Source organism: Odocoileus virginianus, chromosome 21 (genome assembly GCF_023699985.2).
Source record: "Odocoileus virginianus isolate 20LAN1187 ecotype Illinois chromosome 21, Ovbor_1.2, whole genome shotgun sequence".
Taxonomy (NCBI): Eukaryota; Metazoa; Chordata; class Mammalia; order Artiodactyla; family Cervidae; genus Odocoileus; species Odocoileus virginianus.
In genome coordinates, this window is record NC_069694.1 from 4,779,143 (window position 1) to 4,794,980 (window position 15,838).

At 42.5% G+C, this 15,838-nt stretch overlaps 1 protein-coding gene across 1 annotated transcript in view; it reads left to right on the forward strand.

Moving 5' to 3' along the window:
- The first annotated feature begins 6,992 nt into the window (after positions 1–6,992).
- The window catches only part of ATP8A1 (ATPase phospholipid transporting 8A1), a 240,371-nt gene continuing 231,525 nt past the window's right edge, over positions 6,993–15,838 (forward strand). The window contains exon 1 of the mRNA XM_070451955.1: positions 6,993–7,382. Within this exon, the coding sequence (XP_070308056.1) occupies positions 7,334–7,382 (49 nt within the window). The 5' untranslated portion in view covers positions 6,993–7,333. The remainder of the gene's footprint in view (positions 7,383–15,838) is intronic.

Genomic DNA, 15,838 nt, shown 5'->3' on the forward strand with positions numbered 1-15,838 from the left:
CAGCTCAGTATTTAGAACATGGTGGGCACTAGATTAACTGCATTGAATGCATGAAGAAAAAGCATGCATAGTTATACATAACAACCATACCAAAGGGCAGTAGGAAATTTCTGGAAGTAATGGATATGTTTATTAACTTGAATGTGGTGATGGCTTCGTAGGTGTCCATATGTATGCTCAAGCTTGCCAAATTCTACACTTTAAACATATTAAGCTTATTTTGTGTCAATTACACTTCAATAAAGCTGCTTTTTAAAAATGTCAGAATTCATGAAAATGCCACACTAAATGTATTATCAATGAAGCATATTTTACAATAATATTTTATAAAGGCTCAGCATTAATGGAAATTTGTTTGTTAACGTTTGGAAAAGAAACATTACTCCTAAATTAAACATTAATTTTCACTTCCTGGCTCTTGCAAGATGGAAATTTTTAAAGTAAAAATCAGGCCATTTAATCAACCTCTTATCAGTTTGATATAAGCTTGAATTCAAGATCTCAGTACAAGGCCTGTTTTATCTTGAATGCTCATTTACCTTTTGAGAAAAAATTCAATAAATGTTTTTTTCAAAAAAATTATGTGTGAATGAAACACTAATTTAAATGTAACAGAGAATATTCAAAAATTTTTTATATTGAGTCTTATTATATAAAACAAATTTACATTTTAAAATTTATTTCATTTAAACAGGAGTAATGTACATCTTAGTGTTATATATGTTTTGTTACTGAGTCCAGCAAGAACACGCTACTCCAATCAGTCAACATAGTATTAAGAAGCATTTTCTGGCATCAAGTACATCATAACAAATATGTTCTAAATCATTTCATGACAAAGTAATATATTCCAGTATATACATGCTTATGAAGGGTGCAATTTATTGCCTGTTCAAATAAAATACTATTCTTTGACTTATTTCCAGTCTCCACTATTAGGGAACCAGATCATTCACAGGACACACATTTTTCAGCACATTCATTCATTCCACAAATATTTATTGATCCTGAGCCACATGACAGACAGGCAGTGTTCTTAAAGTTAGGCAAACTGTAATAAATAAGAGCAACACCTATTTATCATAAGCAGGGAAACCAACAAACAAGAAACCTTCAAAGATAAGTGCTATGAGGAAAACAGACTAAAGCAATGTGGTGGTGGCTGGCACTGGGGAACATGTTCAATACCAGCTGGAGGGCTAGGGGGCGGGAACTGAATAATCTGAGCCCAAATGACCAAATAAGAGGTAGAAGGAGATGCCTGAGAGGCAGGCAAGGGCAAGATCAGAAAGGGCCTGAGTTTCATTCCAAGTGCTCTTGGAAGCCACTGAAGTCTGAAGAAATGGCATAAACTCATTTGTGTTTCAAAGGAATTAAAAATTTTAATTTATTTGTTTTAAAATAATAACTATGAATGGGTGGCAGGTAAAAGCAAGGAAATCAGTAGGAGACTACTATAGATGTGTGATGATGGTGGCCTGCACAAGAGCAGTAGAGATGGAAATGAAACGTGGCTTGAAGTAAGACATATTTTTAAAACTGTGCTTAAAGAACATATTGGTGCATTGGAGGGATATTGGTGCATTTAAGGGATGGTCACAGAAAAACAGCAATCAAGATGGGAAAATTTGAGGAAAAGGGCTCACAAGTCCAATAACATAAATTCCAATTAACACAATATCTTAACCATGCCATAATAATATCACAATTATATCTTAACCATAATAATATCTTCACCATCCAGTGAATCAATATATCAACTATGTACCAAAGGTAACAAGATCTTTTCTTACAATAATCAGGTGTTTTTGTGACTGGACAGAATTTTGTGATATATCTTAACCTCCATTTTAAACTAAAAGAAATAAGTTCAGTTCAGTCGCTCAGTCATGTCTGACTCTGCAACCACATGGAATGCAGCACACCAGGCCTCCCTGTCCACACAAACTCCCGGAGTTTACTCAAACTAACGTCCATTGAGTCAGTGATGCCATCCAACCATCTCATCCTCTGTCGTCCCCTTCTTTTCCCACCTTCACTCTTTCCCAGAATCAGGGTATTTTCCAATGAGTCAGTTCTTTGTATCAGGTGGCCAAAATATTGGAGTTTCAGTTTCAACATCAGTCCTTCCAATGAATATTCAGGACTGATTTCCTTTAGGATGGACTGGTCGGATCTCCTTGCTGTCCAAGGGACTCTCAAGAGTCTTCTCCAAGAATGAAGAGACGAAGCCAAAGCAAAAACAACACCCAGTGGTGAATGTGACTGGTGATAGAAGCAAAGAGCAATATTGCATATAACCTGGAATGTTAGGTCCATGAATCAAGGCAAATTGGAAGTGGTTGAACAGGAGATGTCAAGAGTGATTGTCAATGTTTTAGGAATCAGCGAAATAAAATGGACTGGAATGGGTGACTTTAACTCAGATGACCATCATATCTACTACTGTGGGCAAGAAACCCTTAGAAGAAATGGAGTAGCCATCCTGGTCAACAAGAGAGTCCAAAATGCAGTACTTGGATGCAATCTCAAAAAACAACAGAATCATCTCTGTTTCCAAGGCAAACCATTCAATATCATGGTAATCCAAGTCTATGCCCCAACCAGTAACACTGAATAAGTTGAAGTTGAATGGTTCTGTGAAGACCTACAAGACCTTCTAGAACACCCCAAAAAAGAAATAATTATCTAAATTTAAGTATTAAGTTACCCAATTATTTTGTATTTTTGCAAAAGGATTTAGAGTATAACAGCCAGCCCTGTCCAGCATCTGTATTCCATGGTAGTATAGTATTCAACTTTGCATTCCTCCTTCTCAATCTGAAGCAGGGTTCACAGGAACATCTCCAACTACCTTCAGGCCATGAGTTCCCAAAGCACTTTTAGGTATATTATAAAGTAGTAAATTAGTGAGCATGCCTCTGTCACCTAGTTAGTTCTGAGTTCCTCCCAAGTAGGGCAAATCCTTAATTCTTGGTGCTCCTAAGAACATCTTCTTGGCGGGAAAGCTATGACAAACCTAGACAGTGTGTTGAAAAGCAGAGACATCACTCTGCTGACAAAGATCTATAAAGTCAAGGCTATGGTCTTCCCAGTGGTGATTTACCATTGTGAGAGGCGGACCACAAAGAAGGTAGAGCATCAAAGAATTCATGCCTGCGAACCGCGGTGCTGGAAAAGACTCCCGAGAGTGCCTTTGACAGCAAGGAGATCAAACCAGTCAATTTCAAAGGAACTCAACCCTGAATGCAAGGACTTATGCTGAAGCGGAAGATCCAGTTTCATTCCAATTCCAAAGAAAGGCAATGCCAAAGAATGTTCAAACTACTGCACAACTGCATTCATCTCACACACTAGCCAAGTAATGCTCAAAATTCTCCAAGCGAGGCTTCAACAATATATGAATGGAGAACTTCCAGATGTTCAACTGGATCTAGAAAAGGCAGAGGAACCAGAGATCAAATTGCCAACATCCATTGGATCAAAGAAAAAGCAAGAGAGTTTTAGAAAAACATCTACTTCTGCTTTATTGAGTCTGCCAACGTCTTTGACTGTGTGGATCACAACAGAGTGGAAAATTCTTAAAGAGATGGGAATACACCACCTGACCTGCCTCCTGAACAATCTGCATTCAGGTCAAGAAGCAACAGTTAGAACAGGACATGGAACAACAGACTGGTTCCAAATTGGGACAGGAGTATGTCAAGACTGTATACTGTCACTTTGCTTAGTTAACTTTTATGCAGAGTATATCATATGAAATGCCAGACTGGATGAAGCACAATCTGGAATCAAGATTGCTGGAAGAAATATCAATAACCTCAGACATGCAGATGACACCACCCTTATGGCAGAAAGTGAAGAAGAACTAAGGAGCCTCTTGATGAGAGTGAAAGAGGAGAGTGAAAAAGTTGGCTTAAAACTCAACATTCAAAAACCAAGATCATGGCATCCAGTCCCATCACTTCATGGCAAATAGATGGGGAAACAATGGAAACAGTGACAGATTTTCTTTTCTTGGGTTCTAAAATCAGTGCAGATGTTGACTGCAGCCATGAAATTAAAAGACACTTGCTCCTTGGAAGAAAAGTTATAACCAACCTAGACAGCATACCAAAAAGCAGAGACATTATTTTACCACAAAGGTCTGTCTAGTCAAAGCTATGGCTTTTCCAGTAGTCATGTATGGACGTGAGAGTTGGACCATAAAGAAGGCTGAGTGCTGAAGAATTGATGCTTTTGAACTGTGGTGTTGGAAAAGACTCTTGAGAGTCCCTTGGACAGAAAGGAGATCAAGCTAGTCAATCCTAAAGAAAATCAATCCTGAATATTCATTGGAAGGACTGATGCTGAAGCTGAAGCTCCAATATTTTGGCCACCCGATATGAAGAACTGACTCACTGGAAAAGACCCTGATGCTGTGAAAGATTGAAGGCAGGAGAAGGGGATGACATAGTGTGAGATGGTTGGATGGCATCACAGACTCAGAGGACATGAGTTCCAGCATGCTCTGGGAGTTGGTGATGGACAGGGAAGCCTGGTGTGCTGCAGTCCATGGGGTCACAAAGTTGGACACCACTGAGCAAATGAACTGAACTGAGCAAATGAACTGAGCAAAGAGCTGATTCACTGGAAAAGACCCCACTGCTGGGAAAGATTGAGGGCAGAAGGAGAAAAAGACATCAGAGGAGGGCATCACCAGTGCAATGGCCGTGAACTTAGGCAAAGTCCAGGAGATGGTGAGGGACAGCCTGGCGTGCTGCAATCCATGGAGTCACAAAGAGTTGGACGTGACTGGGTGGCTGAAAGCACACACACAAATATGCCGATTAGTACAATACTGAACTTCAATCAGGGTTCTGAACCAATAAAAACATGTGTAATGTCTAGTAATCAGAAATGAACTGTTGTTCAGAAACGAGTTAGGGAGGATAATCTTGCTGTTATGGGTAAAGTGATAGCATAACTTGGGAAAAGACACACGGTAAGCTACTGACCAGGTCATGCAATGTTCCCCTCTGTATGAAAGACATTTCCTGTATTGACTTTGCTTATGGGTGATAATAGGAAGCACACATACACACAGACATATATAAAACAGGTTGTTCTACAGAAAAGAGAGGTAATCTCTAGAACTTATTTACAAATAAGAACTGAACTTCATTTGGTGGTCCATAGGAATCACAAAGGTTATTGCTCATAAATCAAATACTGTTATGTTGCTGTGTATTATTTTTGACTAAAAATTGGTTCTGGCTTTATATAAAATTATACCTAAATCAGTAATCATAAAAGCACTGCCTTTTCTCTGGTTTCTGTTCACTGACTTCTAGAACTGATTTTTCTTTTTTTTTTTTAACTATTCCCTTATTGTGTTTACCTTTTCAATTTTTTTCAATTTGTTCACTGAGCCAGGGGGAGTTGCCTTTATACAAGATCTTGGACCTGGAAAGAGCAAGAAGGGCCAGTGATGACTGTCCTAAAAAGGCCACATGCTCATTTCTTACTTTTAGAAGACCATACTTGCAGATCAACACCATCACTGAAAAAAACAACGTCTGAGTCCTACTCTACCCTGCAATGTTTCATAAACATTGAAATTATATTTTCTTTGTTCTAACCCCAGCCTCTGAATCAGAGCCAACTAGAGAGTGAGTTCTTCATAAATATGCATTGACTACCTGATTCAGAATTAATGAAAAGCAGGGCTCTGATTAGCAAATGCTACCTGCAGGAGGCAGAAAAAATACCACAAATGGAGGTATGATGCTATTAGCAGTTTTATTTTTTCTTCAGGCTTGGGAATAATCACTTATATCTCTGTTTAGACCTTTCCAGATCTGAAGGTAATTTACAGTAGAGTACTCCATGTGAAGCCCTCTTCCACCCAGTGCTGGAGGAAGGGGGCAAGGTGCTTCTAACAATTGATTCCTTTCTTGCCATTTTAGCTGCTCACCAGGATTCACACAAACCCTTACATCCGAAAGATGTAATCAGCAATAAATATTGTACTTGTTTTGATAACTTGTTAATATAGATCTCTGTATACAAAATAAAAGGTCATGAGGTTACGATTATTTCTAGGATTTGTTCAATTGCTAAGTCGTGTCTGACTATTTGCAACCCCACAGATTGCAACATGCCAGGCTTCCCTGTCCTTCGCTATCTCCTGGAGGTTACTCAAACTCATGTCCACTGAGTTGGTGATTTCTAGAATATGGAGCAAATTAAAATTTAATGTTCTCATGGACTGTATACTTGGATGCCTCTTCCCTTTTTTGGGTAAAACGACTGCTCCCAACTTCCTAAAGGTCTGACTAGGAAAAAGAAAAAAAAACTCAAACCAAAGAAGTCCTTTTTTGAAGCACCTGGCCCAATAGTTGGATTTTATGCCAAGTCCAGAGCTTTGTCAGCTTGCAGAACACGAATTAGCAAGAGGCACCGGGCCACTGGCAGGCCGGCCCGGAGCATCGTGGGGAGGAGGAGCCATCAGCGCCCAGGGACCCCGGCCTCAGAGCCTGTTGCTTGCGAACCAGACGACAGAGCAGGTGCGACTCGGGCCGCGAGCTGCTGGCGGTGAGGGAGGCTATACTTCCACCCCGGCGGCGAGCACGCAGACCCCTTCCCACGCTCAGGTTGGAACCTAGCCATGTGCGCCCAAGCCCTTTCTCCCGTTTAGCCTCTCTCCTGTCGACTCAGACCCAACCCCACTCTCGGGACCACGGGCGACCCCACTGTTATTAAAACCGGAGGGTGGCGGAAGATGATTTGCAAGGATGAAGGAGCCAGCGCGGCCTTTCTCTTTGGCCCAGCCTTAGAAAAATCTGAAAGCTATTGAGGAAAGACAGGGAGAGCCGAAGTCACGGGGTGAAAGAGGGCGCCCGGGGTAGAGTAAGCCAGCAGCTCCCTTGTCTGTCCCCCCCGCAGGTGGTACAGTCCAAAGCGGGGCGGGGCGACGGGAGGCTCCGCCCGCTCTCCCCGGGCCCCTCTCCCGCCTTCCCCGCCGCGCCGCCGCGGGAGCGAGTGAGCGCGCGCCCCGACGACCCCTCCCCCGGCGCCCGCGCTGGGGCCCGAGCTCCGCCCCTCGCCGAGCCGCCCCCTGCGCGGCTGCGGGCAGATCGCGCTCGACTCTGCGGACAGTGCCACCTTCGTGGTCTCTTCCTCCTTCCGCAGGTGTGCGAGGGCCTCTCGGGGCAGAGGCGCTGCCCTGGGTGGCCGGCAGGGCCCGCGCGGCTGCTGAGCGCTCGGCGCAGGGAAGCCGGATCCCCCGCCCGCGCGGCGCCGTGACAGGTGCAGGGTCTGGTTTAAGGACCCACCTGCGGCGGCGGCTGCGATGCCCACCATGCGGAGGACCGTGTCGGAGATCCGGTCCCGCGCCGAGGGTAAGTGGCCGCCGCAGCGCCGGGCTGGGTGCGGAGCGCGCGCGGAGGCGACTCGGAGCCAGCCGGGAGTGGGGCGGTGTGAGTGTGTGCCTGTCGGGAAAGATGCCCGTCCCAGCCCTTCCCCGAGGCTGTTGTGCCTGGTCCCTGGCGAACCCTTCTCCCTGCACTGTTCGGCGCCCTCGCGGACCCCTTCGCGGCTGCAGAGCCCCGAAATTGGTGTCCTCGGTGGGATGCCCGCGGCTCTTTTTACGCCGCAGCGTGACTGTTCGGTCTCTGCGCTCTCGCCCTGCCCACCTCCCTCCCCACTAGCGCACAGACCTCTAGGTCTCCACTCGGCTTCACTCGGTCTTCACTCGGTTCTAGGGCTGCGGATCCCCAACCCGCCGCCCACGTTTGTGCAGCCCCCACATCACGACACCCCGAGAGCTGAAATTGCCTTTCCCAGGATGCAGGATCGGTAGATCCGCAGCCCCTCGCCACTCGGAGCGGGAGGAGCCTTGATTGGGGTTGGGCGCTCAGCGGGCGCTGTGCATTACAGTCTCTGCAGTTCTGCCTCTTGCAGCGGCGTCTCACCCAGCTCCATTCCGCGGTTTTGTTTCTGTGTTTCCGATTACCTGATACCTGCACTTTGGCCAGCTGAGTTGACTTTTTAGCAAGGTGGAAGCTATTTTCTTTGCTCCACCCAGGGCCAGCTGTTGAATGTCAGCGATGAGCAACAGATGCCCGAGGGTAAAGGCAAATACACTTTTGGAGGGCTGAGACTCTTCATCCGCTGAGGAGCCCTCAGCATCCTGCCCAGCATATGGCCGTCAATTGGTAAATGTTTTTTTATTTTGTTCACGGTGAAGCCAAGACTGTACAGATCATGAGCTTTGTTTTCTTTTTGTTTTTCTCCCCCATAAACCCATACTTGAATCTTGCCAAGGGTGGCTCACGTTCTCATAACTTGTTTATGAGAACTTGGCTGTGGTCACTGGTGTCCATCCTTCACCCCCACCCCTTCCACCCTTTAATGTTTGGCAACTGCTAAAATGACTTTAGGAGAAAAGCTATAGAAGTTAGGAGAATTGGATTGCAGGGGGTTGAGGGCCATTTTATTATTTTTCCTCCTCTGAGCCTTGATTTTAAAAATGGGGCCTCTGGGCTCTAATGGGCTTCCAAGGTGGCTCTGACAGTAAAGAAGCTGCCTGCAATGCAGGAGACCTGGGTTTAGTCCCTAGGTCAGGAAGATCCCATGGAGAAGGGAATGGCTACCCACTGCAGTCTTCTTCCCCAGAGAACTTAATGGACAGAGGAGCCTGGAGGACTGCAGTACATGGGGTCGCAAAGAGTGGGGCTCTCATAGCTCTGCTTTTCTGATTACAACACTTTGGAAATTCTCAGTGGCACGTCTTGGGAGAAGGCCACACAAGAGGCAGAAAACCTGTGTCCTGCTTAGGAATTTCATACACACTGTCATTTGTAATATAATGAAAAATGTACAGGGCACCTTGTAGATGTACACTGTCTTTAAATGTACACAGTGGAAAAAATTGTACATTCTTTTTTTATACTTCTGAGCAAAATGAATTTTCTTTTCTCTTATTTTTTCTTCCACTTTTATTGAGCTATAATTGACATGGCATTATGACATATGACAATGATTTGACTTCCATACATCATGAAAAATTACCATATTGTTTAGTCAACATCCATCAAATCATTCAACAAAATTAAAGAAACAGAAAAAAATTTTTTCCTTATAATGAGAATTGTTGAGACTTACTCTTCTAACATTTCATATATGAACATAATTATATTTATCATGTTGTACATTACATCCCTAGTATTTATTTATCTTATAACTGGATGTTTGTATTTTTTGATCGCCTTCACCCTCTCCCCCACACCGCACCTCTGGTAACCACCAATCTGATCTTTTTTCTGAGTTTGTTTTGAAGTATAATTAACCTATAAGAGTATGTTAGTTTCTGTTACGGAACATAGTGATTCAATATTTCTAAACATTTCAAGATGATCCGCATAATGTTTAGTTACCCTCTGTCCACATACAAAGTTATTGCATAATTATTGACTATATTTGCCTCACTGTACATTTCATATACAAGACTCAGGTATTTTGCAACTGAAAGTTTGTATCTTTTAATCTTCCTCACCTGCTTCTCTACCTTCCCCACACCAATTCCCACTGGCGACCACCTGTTCGTTCTGTGTATATATGACACTTTCTCTTTTGTTGTGTTTGTTCACTTGTTTTATAGATTCCACATATAGGTGAAATCATGCAGCACTTGTCTTTCCCTGACTTATTTCACTTAGCATAATACCCTCTAGATCCACTGATGTTGTTGTAAATGGCAAGATCTCATTCTTTTTTTTAATGACTGAGTAAATTTCATATATATACATACACACACATATACTTGAACACACCCTGCATCATCTTTATCCATTCATCTATTGATTGCACTGAGGTTGCTTCCATATCTTGGCTATTATAAAAATTGCTCAAATGAACACAGTGATACATATATCTTTTCTAATTAGTGTTTTTGTTTTCTTTGGATAAATACCTAGGAGTGAAATTGCTGGATCATATGGTAGCTCTATTTTTAATTTTTTGAAGAACCTCTGTACTATATTCAGTAGTGGCTGCATAAGTTTACATTTCCACCCAACAATCACCCTCACCAACAGTTGTTATTTGTTGTCTTTTTGATAATAATGAATGAATTTTCTTAATCATCATTTGAGTGAGCCATGAAGGTATGAAAATATAGTGGTAATAGTTGGGATCGTGCTTTCAAATAATAGCAGTTGCTGGATTCCATGCCGTGTGAAATGGGAAGAGAGAAAGGACCAGAAAGCTATGTGAAACTTCTGCCACATGAGAGGATTTTATCTGAGAGGCAACAGTATTGTTTTTGATTGACATGTACATTTTTCAAGGCATTTTTACAGAGATTACCCTATAGGACCTTACAGCGCTGTAAGGTTGTGAAGGTTGGTGAAGATGGTCCCACCTGATAGTTGATGAAACCGTGTCCCAAGTGATGGAGGTGCTTGCTCCACTGTCAGAGGCATGGTGGCCGTCGGTGAACGACCCTTCCCCCACATTGCTTGGTTCAGTTTATCATGTGCTCAGCATTTTGCCTGGGGCTGTGGTGAGGGCATCAATGACGACGCGGTGGGCTGGCGATGTGGCTCATTGCCTGCTCCACCCACACGCTTCTTTCCTAAAGAACAGTCTCTTTCGACAGCTCCTGCTGCCTGATGGTGTTGTTCTAACTGCAGCCTCCTTGACTTCAGCGGGCTGGACCGGGGTGGGCTTCTGACAAACAGCAGACAATCCAGAGGTGGCTCAACACTCGTAACCTTGGGCTTTGGCTCAAAAAGCCAAGGCTTTGTGGTGATCATCTCTCCCATGGGAAGAGCTGGGCTTGGAGACTTAGAGTGGAGGTTTCAGCAGAAGGGGGCAGAGGAGAATCGGCTGGTGGAGGAGTGAATGGCTGGCTGTCTTAGGTTGTGCAGATGCTGCTGGTATGAGGAAGCAGAAAGTGTGCACATGAACACAGAAGGATAGGAGAGAATGGCCTGGAAGGGAAGAATGACGCAGCGAGACCCAGATGCTGAGAGAGGGTGGCCCATCCCTAGCACACCTACCCCCGACTCTAGAGCACCTCCCCTACCCCCCATCTCTTTTTGTCCCAGTTCAACAAGTAGCCTTAGAACAGGCTGTTATTTTTACTTTAAGCCATTTGAATGGGTTTCTATTCCCTGCATCCAGATTGGCCAGATGCATGGCTGCTCTGTGTGCAGGTTGTTTACAACCAAATCGAGGAGAAAGAACGGCCACAAAATAAGAAATAGTCTAGGAGGGGATGTTATTAATTGAACAGTGTGATTGCTATGGGTAGCAAAGAGCCGTGAAAGATCAGACATAAGAACATGAAGCCTGTGAGGAAACATTCCTTGAGGAATAATTTGAAATGAGTCCTCACGCAATGCTTCTCAAACTTTAAGGCACGCACCCATCACCGGGGGATGTTGTTAGATGCAGCTTCTAGATGAGTAGGGCTGGAGATGCATTTCTAACGAGCTCGCGGGTGATGCCGGGTGATGATCTGCAGGTCACACTGTGAGTACCAGGGTTGTAAGACAATGCCGTCTCTTTCAGTAGTCAGGCACTGAGGTTAGAGGAACCAACTGAAAAAGTGCTGAACATGACTGTGGCTTACTTGAGAGTTCTTAAACTGGCCAGGGATGGAGGGACACTGAGAAGGAATGGCACATAAATTTGGATAAATAAATGCTTCTAGATTATAGAGTATTTTAAGTACCAGGATGAGTCATTTGGAGTTTGAATCAAATATTTTAAAAGGATCTTAGAGTTCTTCTAATGCAGTTCTCATTCAAGCATGAGGTCAAAGTAAAATACCTTCAAAAGGGCCAGTTAGGTGCCAAATCACTGTAGGGAAGTGACATCCCCAAAGTATGTTGGATGGTTTGTAGGAAATGTAAATAGACTATTGTGTGTGTGTGTGTGTGTGTGTGTGTGTGTGTGTTTAAGGTCTGAAAATGACAAAGACCGGGATTAGTATTGGAGTGGAGCAGTGAGACTGGAAAGGGAGGAATTAGAGCTATTTCTCAACAAATCATTATCTTGTTTAACAGATAATCTGTTGAACTCCCATAAGTACCATTCTTGAAATTTCAAGAAATTTCAAGTACCATACTTGAAATAAATCAGTGAGCAAACAGAATAGAAAAAGCCCTGCCCTGGAGGGGCTAACATTTTAGTGAGGCAAGAGACAGAGCAAACACAGAAAGTTAGCAAGTTATAGACTTTGTTATGCAATCAGTGCTATAGGACAAGTAAAGAGAAGGCAAGATGCATAAGGTTGGTGGATGAACTGCAACTTTAAATGGGTTGGTTAAGCTAGCCTCATGGAAAAGTCGATGTGAAGGAGGTGGATTAAGCCTGCTGGGAATCAGGGGGAAGAAGGTTCCAGGCAGAGGCCCCAAGGCAGGAGAGAGTAAGGAGTGTTGGAGGAATGGGATGGCGGGCGTGTGGGGGGAGAGGAGGAACATAGTCGGAAATGAGGTGAGTAAGGTCATGTCATAGGACATTGTGATATAGTGAATATACCACGAAAAAACACATTAAAATAAAAGGAGATTATCAAGCAGTAATTTCAGACTTTAATGTTTACAAGATCCCAGGTATCTCATTAAGACTACTGTTTCTTGAGCTACCCCATGAAGATCTGTTCAGTAATCTGCCATGGGACTTCATTCTTCACAACCTGCTGGGATATTCAAGTGTAGGTGAAGCACCTTTTAAGGATCTCTGCTTTTACAGTCTTGAGCCTGATTGATTGGGAAAAGATATTAAAAGATAAGGAAATTAAGGAGGCATTTCCGTCTAGTAAGAGAAGACATAAATTCAAATTCTGAAGTAATTGAGGGACATCCAAATGGACATGTTTTGAGATACTTTGAAACTGAGAGGTTAGATGTGGGGAAAAGCAAATTGGAGTCTCTGGTTCAGAGATAATAGTTGAAACCCTGGTAGATAATTTTGTCAGAAAGCAGGGCTAAATGATGCAGAAGACTAAGAATCGTATGTCCCTTCACTTTTACTCCAGCTAAATCAAATAAGCCTCTAAATACAGCATTAAAAATCCTAGAAACAGGGACTGAAATAACAGTGGTCTACACAAAACAGAATTTTTCTGGGTGTTGTAAAACTAGCATGAAGACAGTCCAGGTCACCTATGCCCACCAAATAAAGTCATAAGGGACATGGGCTCCTTACGCCTTTCTTTCTCATCATCCTAAGTGTATAACTTCCTTAAAGTCACAGTGTGGCTGCTGGAGTGCCCGCCATTGTATAGGAGTTCCAGGTCAGAAGAAAAATGAAGACGCGTGTGAGACCAGAGGGTTTTCTTGGAAGTTCCACACAAAGGCTAATGGTTATTTTGCATTGGCTAGCTTCTGCAAGGAAAGCTGGAGTTTTCTAGCTGGCACGTAGTGTTTTATTATTAAAAGAAAAAAAGGAAAAATTGTTATTGGATAGGCAGCTGACAGGCATTGTCACTGTTAGATTGTCAAAGGCTTTTGCTTGATTAAAAGATGTTCTAGAGCTCATGATTTATGAAATAATGACCATTATTCAAAACTAAGGAAATGCACACCAAAAAAAAAACACACCACCTACCTATCCAGTAGGATCAAAAAGAGTCAGACTTGACTTAGCGATTGAACAACAAGAAAGCAATCCAGTGGTTTGCGTTTTACACTGTTGAATATTATGATGCTAAAATGTAAGGCATTCATTTGATTATGTAAAACGTGTACTAAGTGATAAATTTAGAAGTTGTCCTCAGGATTGTTTTCCTAAACTGGCCTGTGTAAATGGCACCTTTAAAATGTTTGTAGTTATAAAAAATACTCGTTTTATTTGCTTAAAATGTAATGAAAGGAGCATGGAGGTAGTTTGTATAAAAATTGTTAAAAAGAAAATTTTAGGAGGCTATTTCATTTGTCCAGGTAAAAGAAGACCAAGATCCTTTCTTCCTTTAACAAACATGTATTATGCACCTGCTGTGTGCCAGCTAATTGGATGGTGGGTTAGAAAGGCATAGCAAATGAAGGATTCCCCAAAGTAATCATGAAAATGAGTTATAGATTTATAACTGACATGACATTCTTTCACAGAGCAGGTGTGAGTATAGTGATGCTTCATGTGGTCAATATTTGGGAATTCCTTTTTCATCTATAGTGCATTATTCTTTTATTTCACTTATATAATTTCAAAAACAATGAGAACTGAATCAGTTCATACCTACCTTACAGGCTTAAGGAAAGTTTGCATAGGTAAAGACTGTGCTTTTGAAGTTAGTGAAATATTTGCTGCTATATTGAATTTTTACTCACATAATTTCATTACAATGTAAATGTTGTAAAGGCAACAGATTCATTCTTTACTACTCCCTGGAACCCACATCTTTCAATGTTCTTATCCTCTGGGTAGTAAGCTCCCTAAAGGCAGGGATCTTTTGTCTGTTTTGTTTACTGATATACTGAGGATATTGCCTAGGGCATAGTAGGATTGACTTAAATGAATCTTGTGACCTAAATAAAGGTGAGATGACCTACAGATGCTGGATAATCAGACCTACTTGGTACCCTCCTGCTTGGAACCTGACCATTGAAAAGGGAGCAATTTTTTGTGTTATCTGTTCACTGCTGTATTCTTGCACTTACAGCTTTTGTCAGATGAACAGTTAACTCTGAACTTTATTTTTAATGACAGAGCTTAGTTTTGGACTCTTGATTGTAGAAGTAACAGCTGCTCATTGGAAAAAAACTCATATTGCAGAGATGTCAAGAGGACAGTAAAAATCACCCCAAACTAAGCCATCTAAATATAACCATTTAATATATACATTATCATTTAATAGATATCCATTCCAACAATTTTCCAGAAGAGAAATACATTTATTTCTTCAGAAAACTCAGATCAGAGCCTACATTATTCTTAATCTTTTTTTTCCCACTTAGTATTTCATAGACATCCTTGTCTATAATTTATGTAAACTCCATAAAGGCTTCTCCAGTGGCTCAGATAGTGAAGAATCTGTGTGCGGTGCAGGAGACCCGGGTTCAATTCCTGAGTCGGGACGATATCATGGCGAAGGGTATGGCTGCCCACTCCAGTAATCTTGGCTGGAGAATTCCTTGGACAGAGGAGCCTGGCAGGCTACACTCCCTGGGGTCACGAAGAGTCAGACACGACTGAGCAACTAACACTTTCTTCCAGGAAGGATGGGATTTTAAATTTTAATTTTTCTAGTTTTATTGAGATAGGATTATACATAATTTGTGTGCAACATATTTGTATATACTATATTGCAAAATGATTACCACAAAAATTTTAGTTAATATTCATCACCTCGCATAGTTACAGATGTCTTCTGCAGTGATAAGAACTTTTAAAATCTACTCTCTTAGTCACTTCAAATATATAGAACACTTGTTAGCTATAGTTACATGCTGTGATGACATCTTCAGAATTTAGCTTCTAATTTGAATTCTGTACTTAGGAAAGTTATTTTCTGTATTTTTAGTTGGAGAAGAATTGTTCTCCAACGTCGTGTGGGTTTCTGCCACACCACGGTGTGGACGTGAGCGTGTAAACTGCTCCGTCGTCTGACTCTGCGACCCCGTGGACTGTAATGCGGCCCCCCAGGCGCCTCTGTCCACGGATGCTCCAGGCAAGAATGCTGGGTTGGGTTGCCATTCCCTTCTCCAGGGCATCTTCCCGACCAAGGGATCGGACCCAGGTCTCCCACATTGCTGGCAGATTTTTTACTCTCTCAGCCACCAGGAAAGCCCCTCAAACAGCAACATGAATCATGACTCATGAATGAAAGAATACTTCATGCTGTATA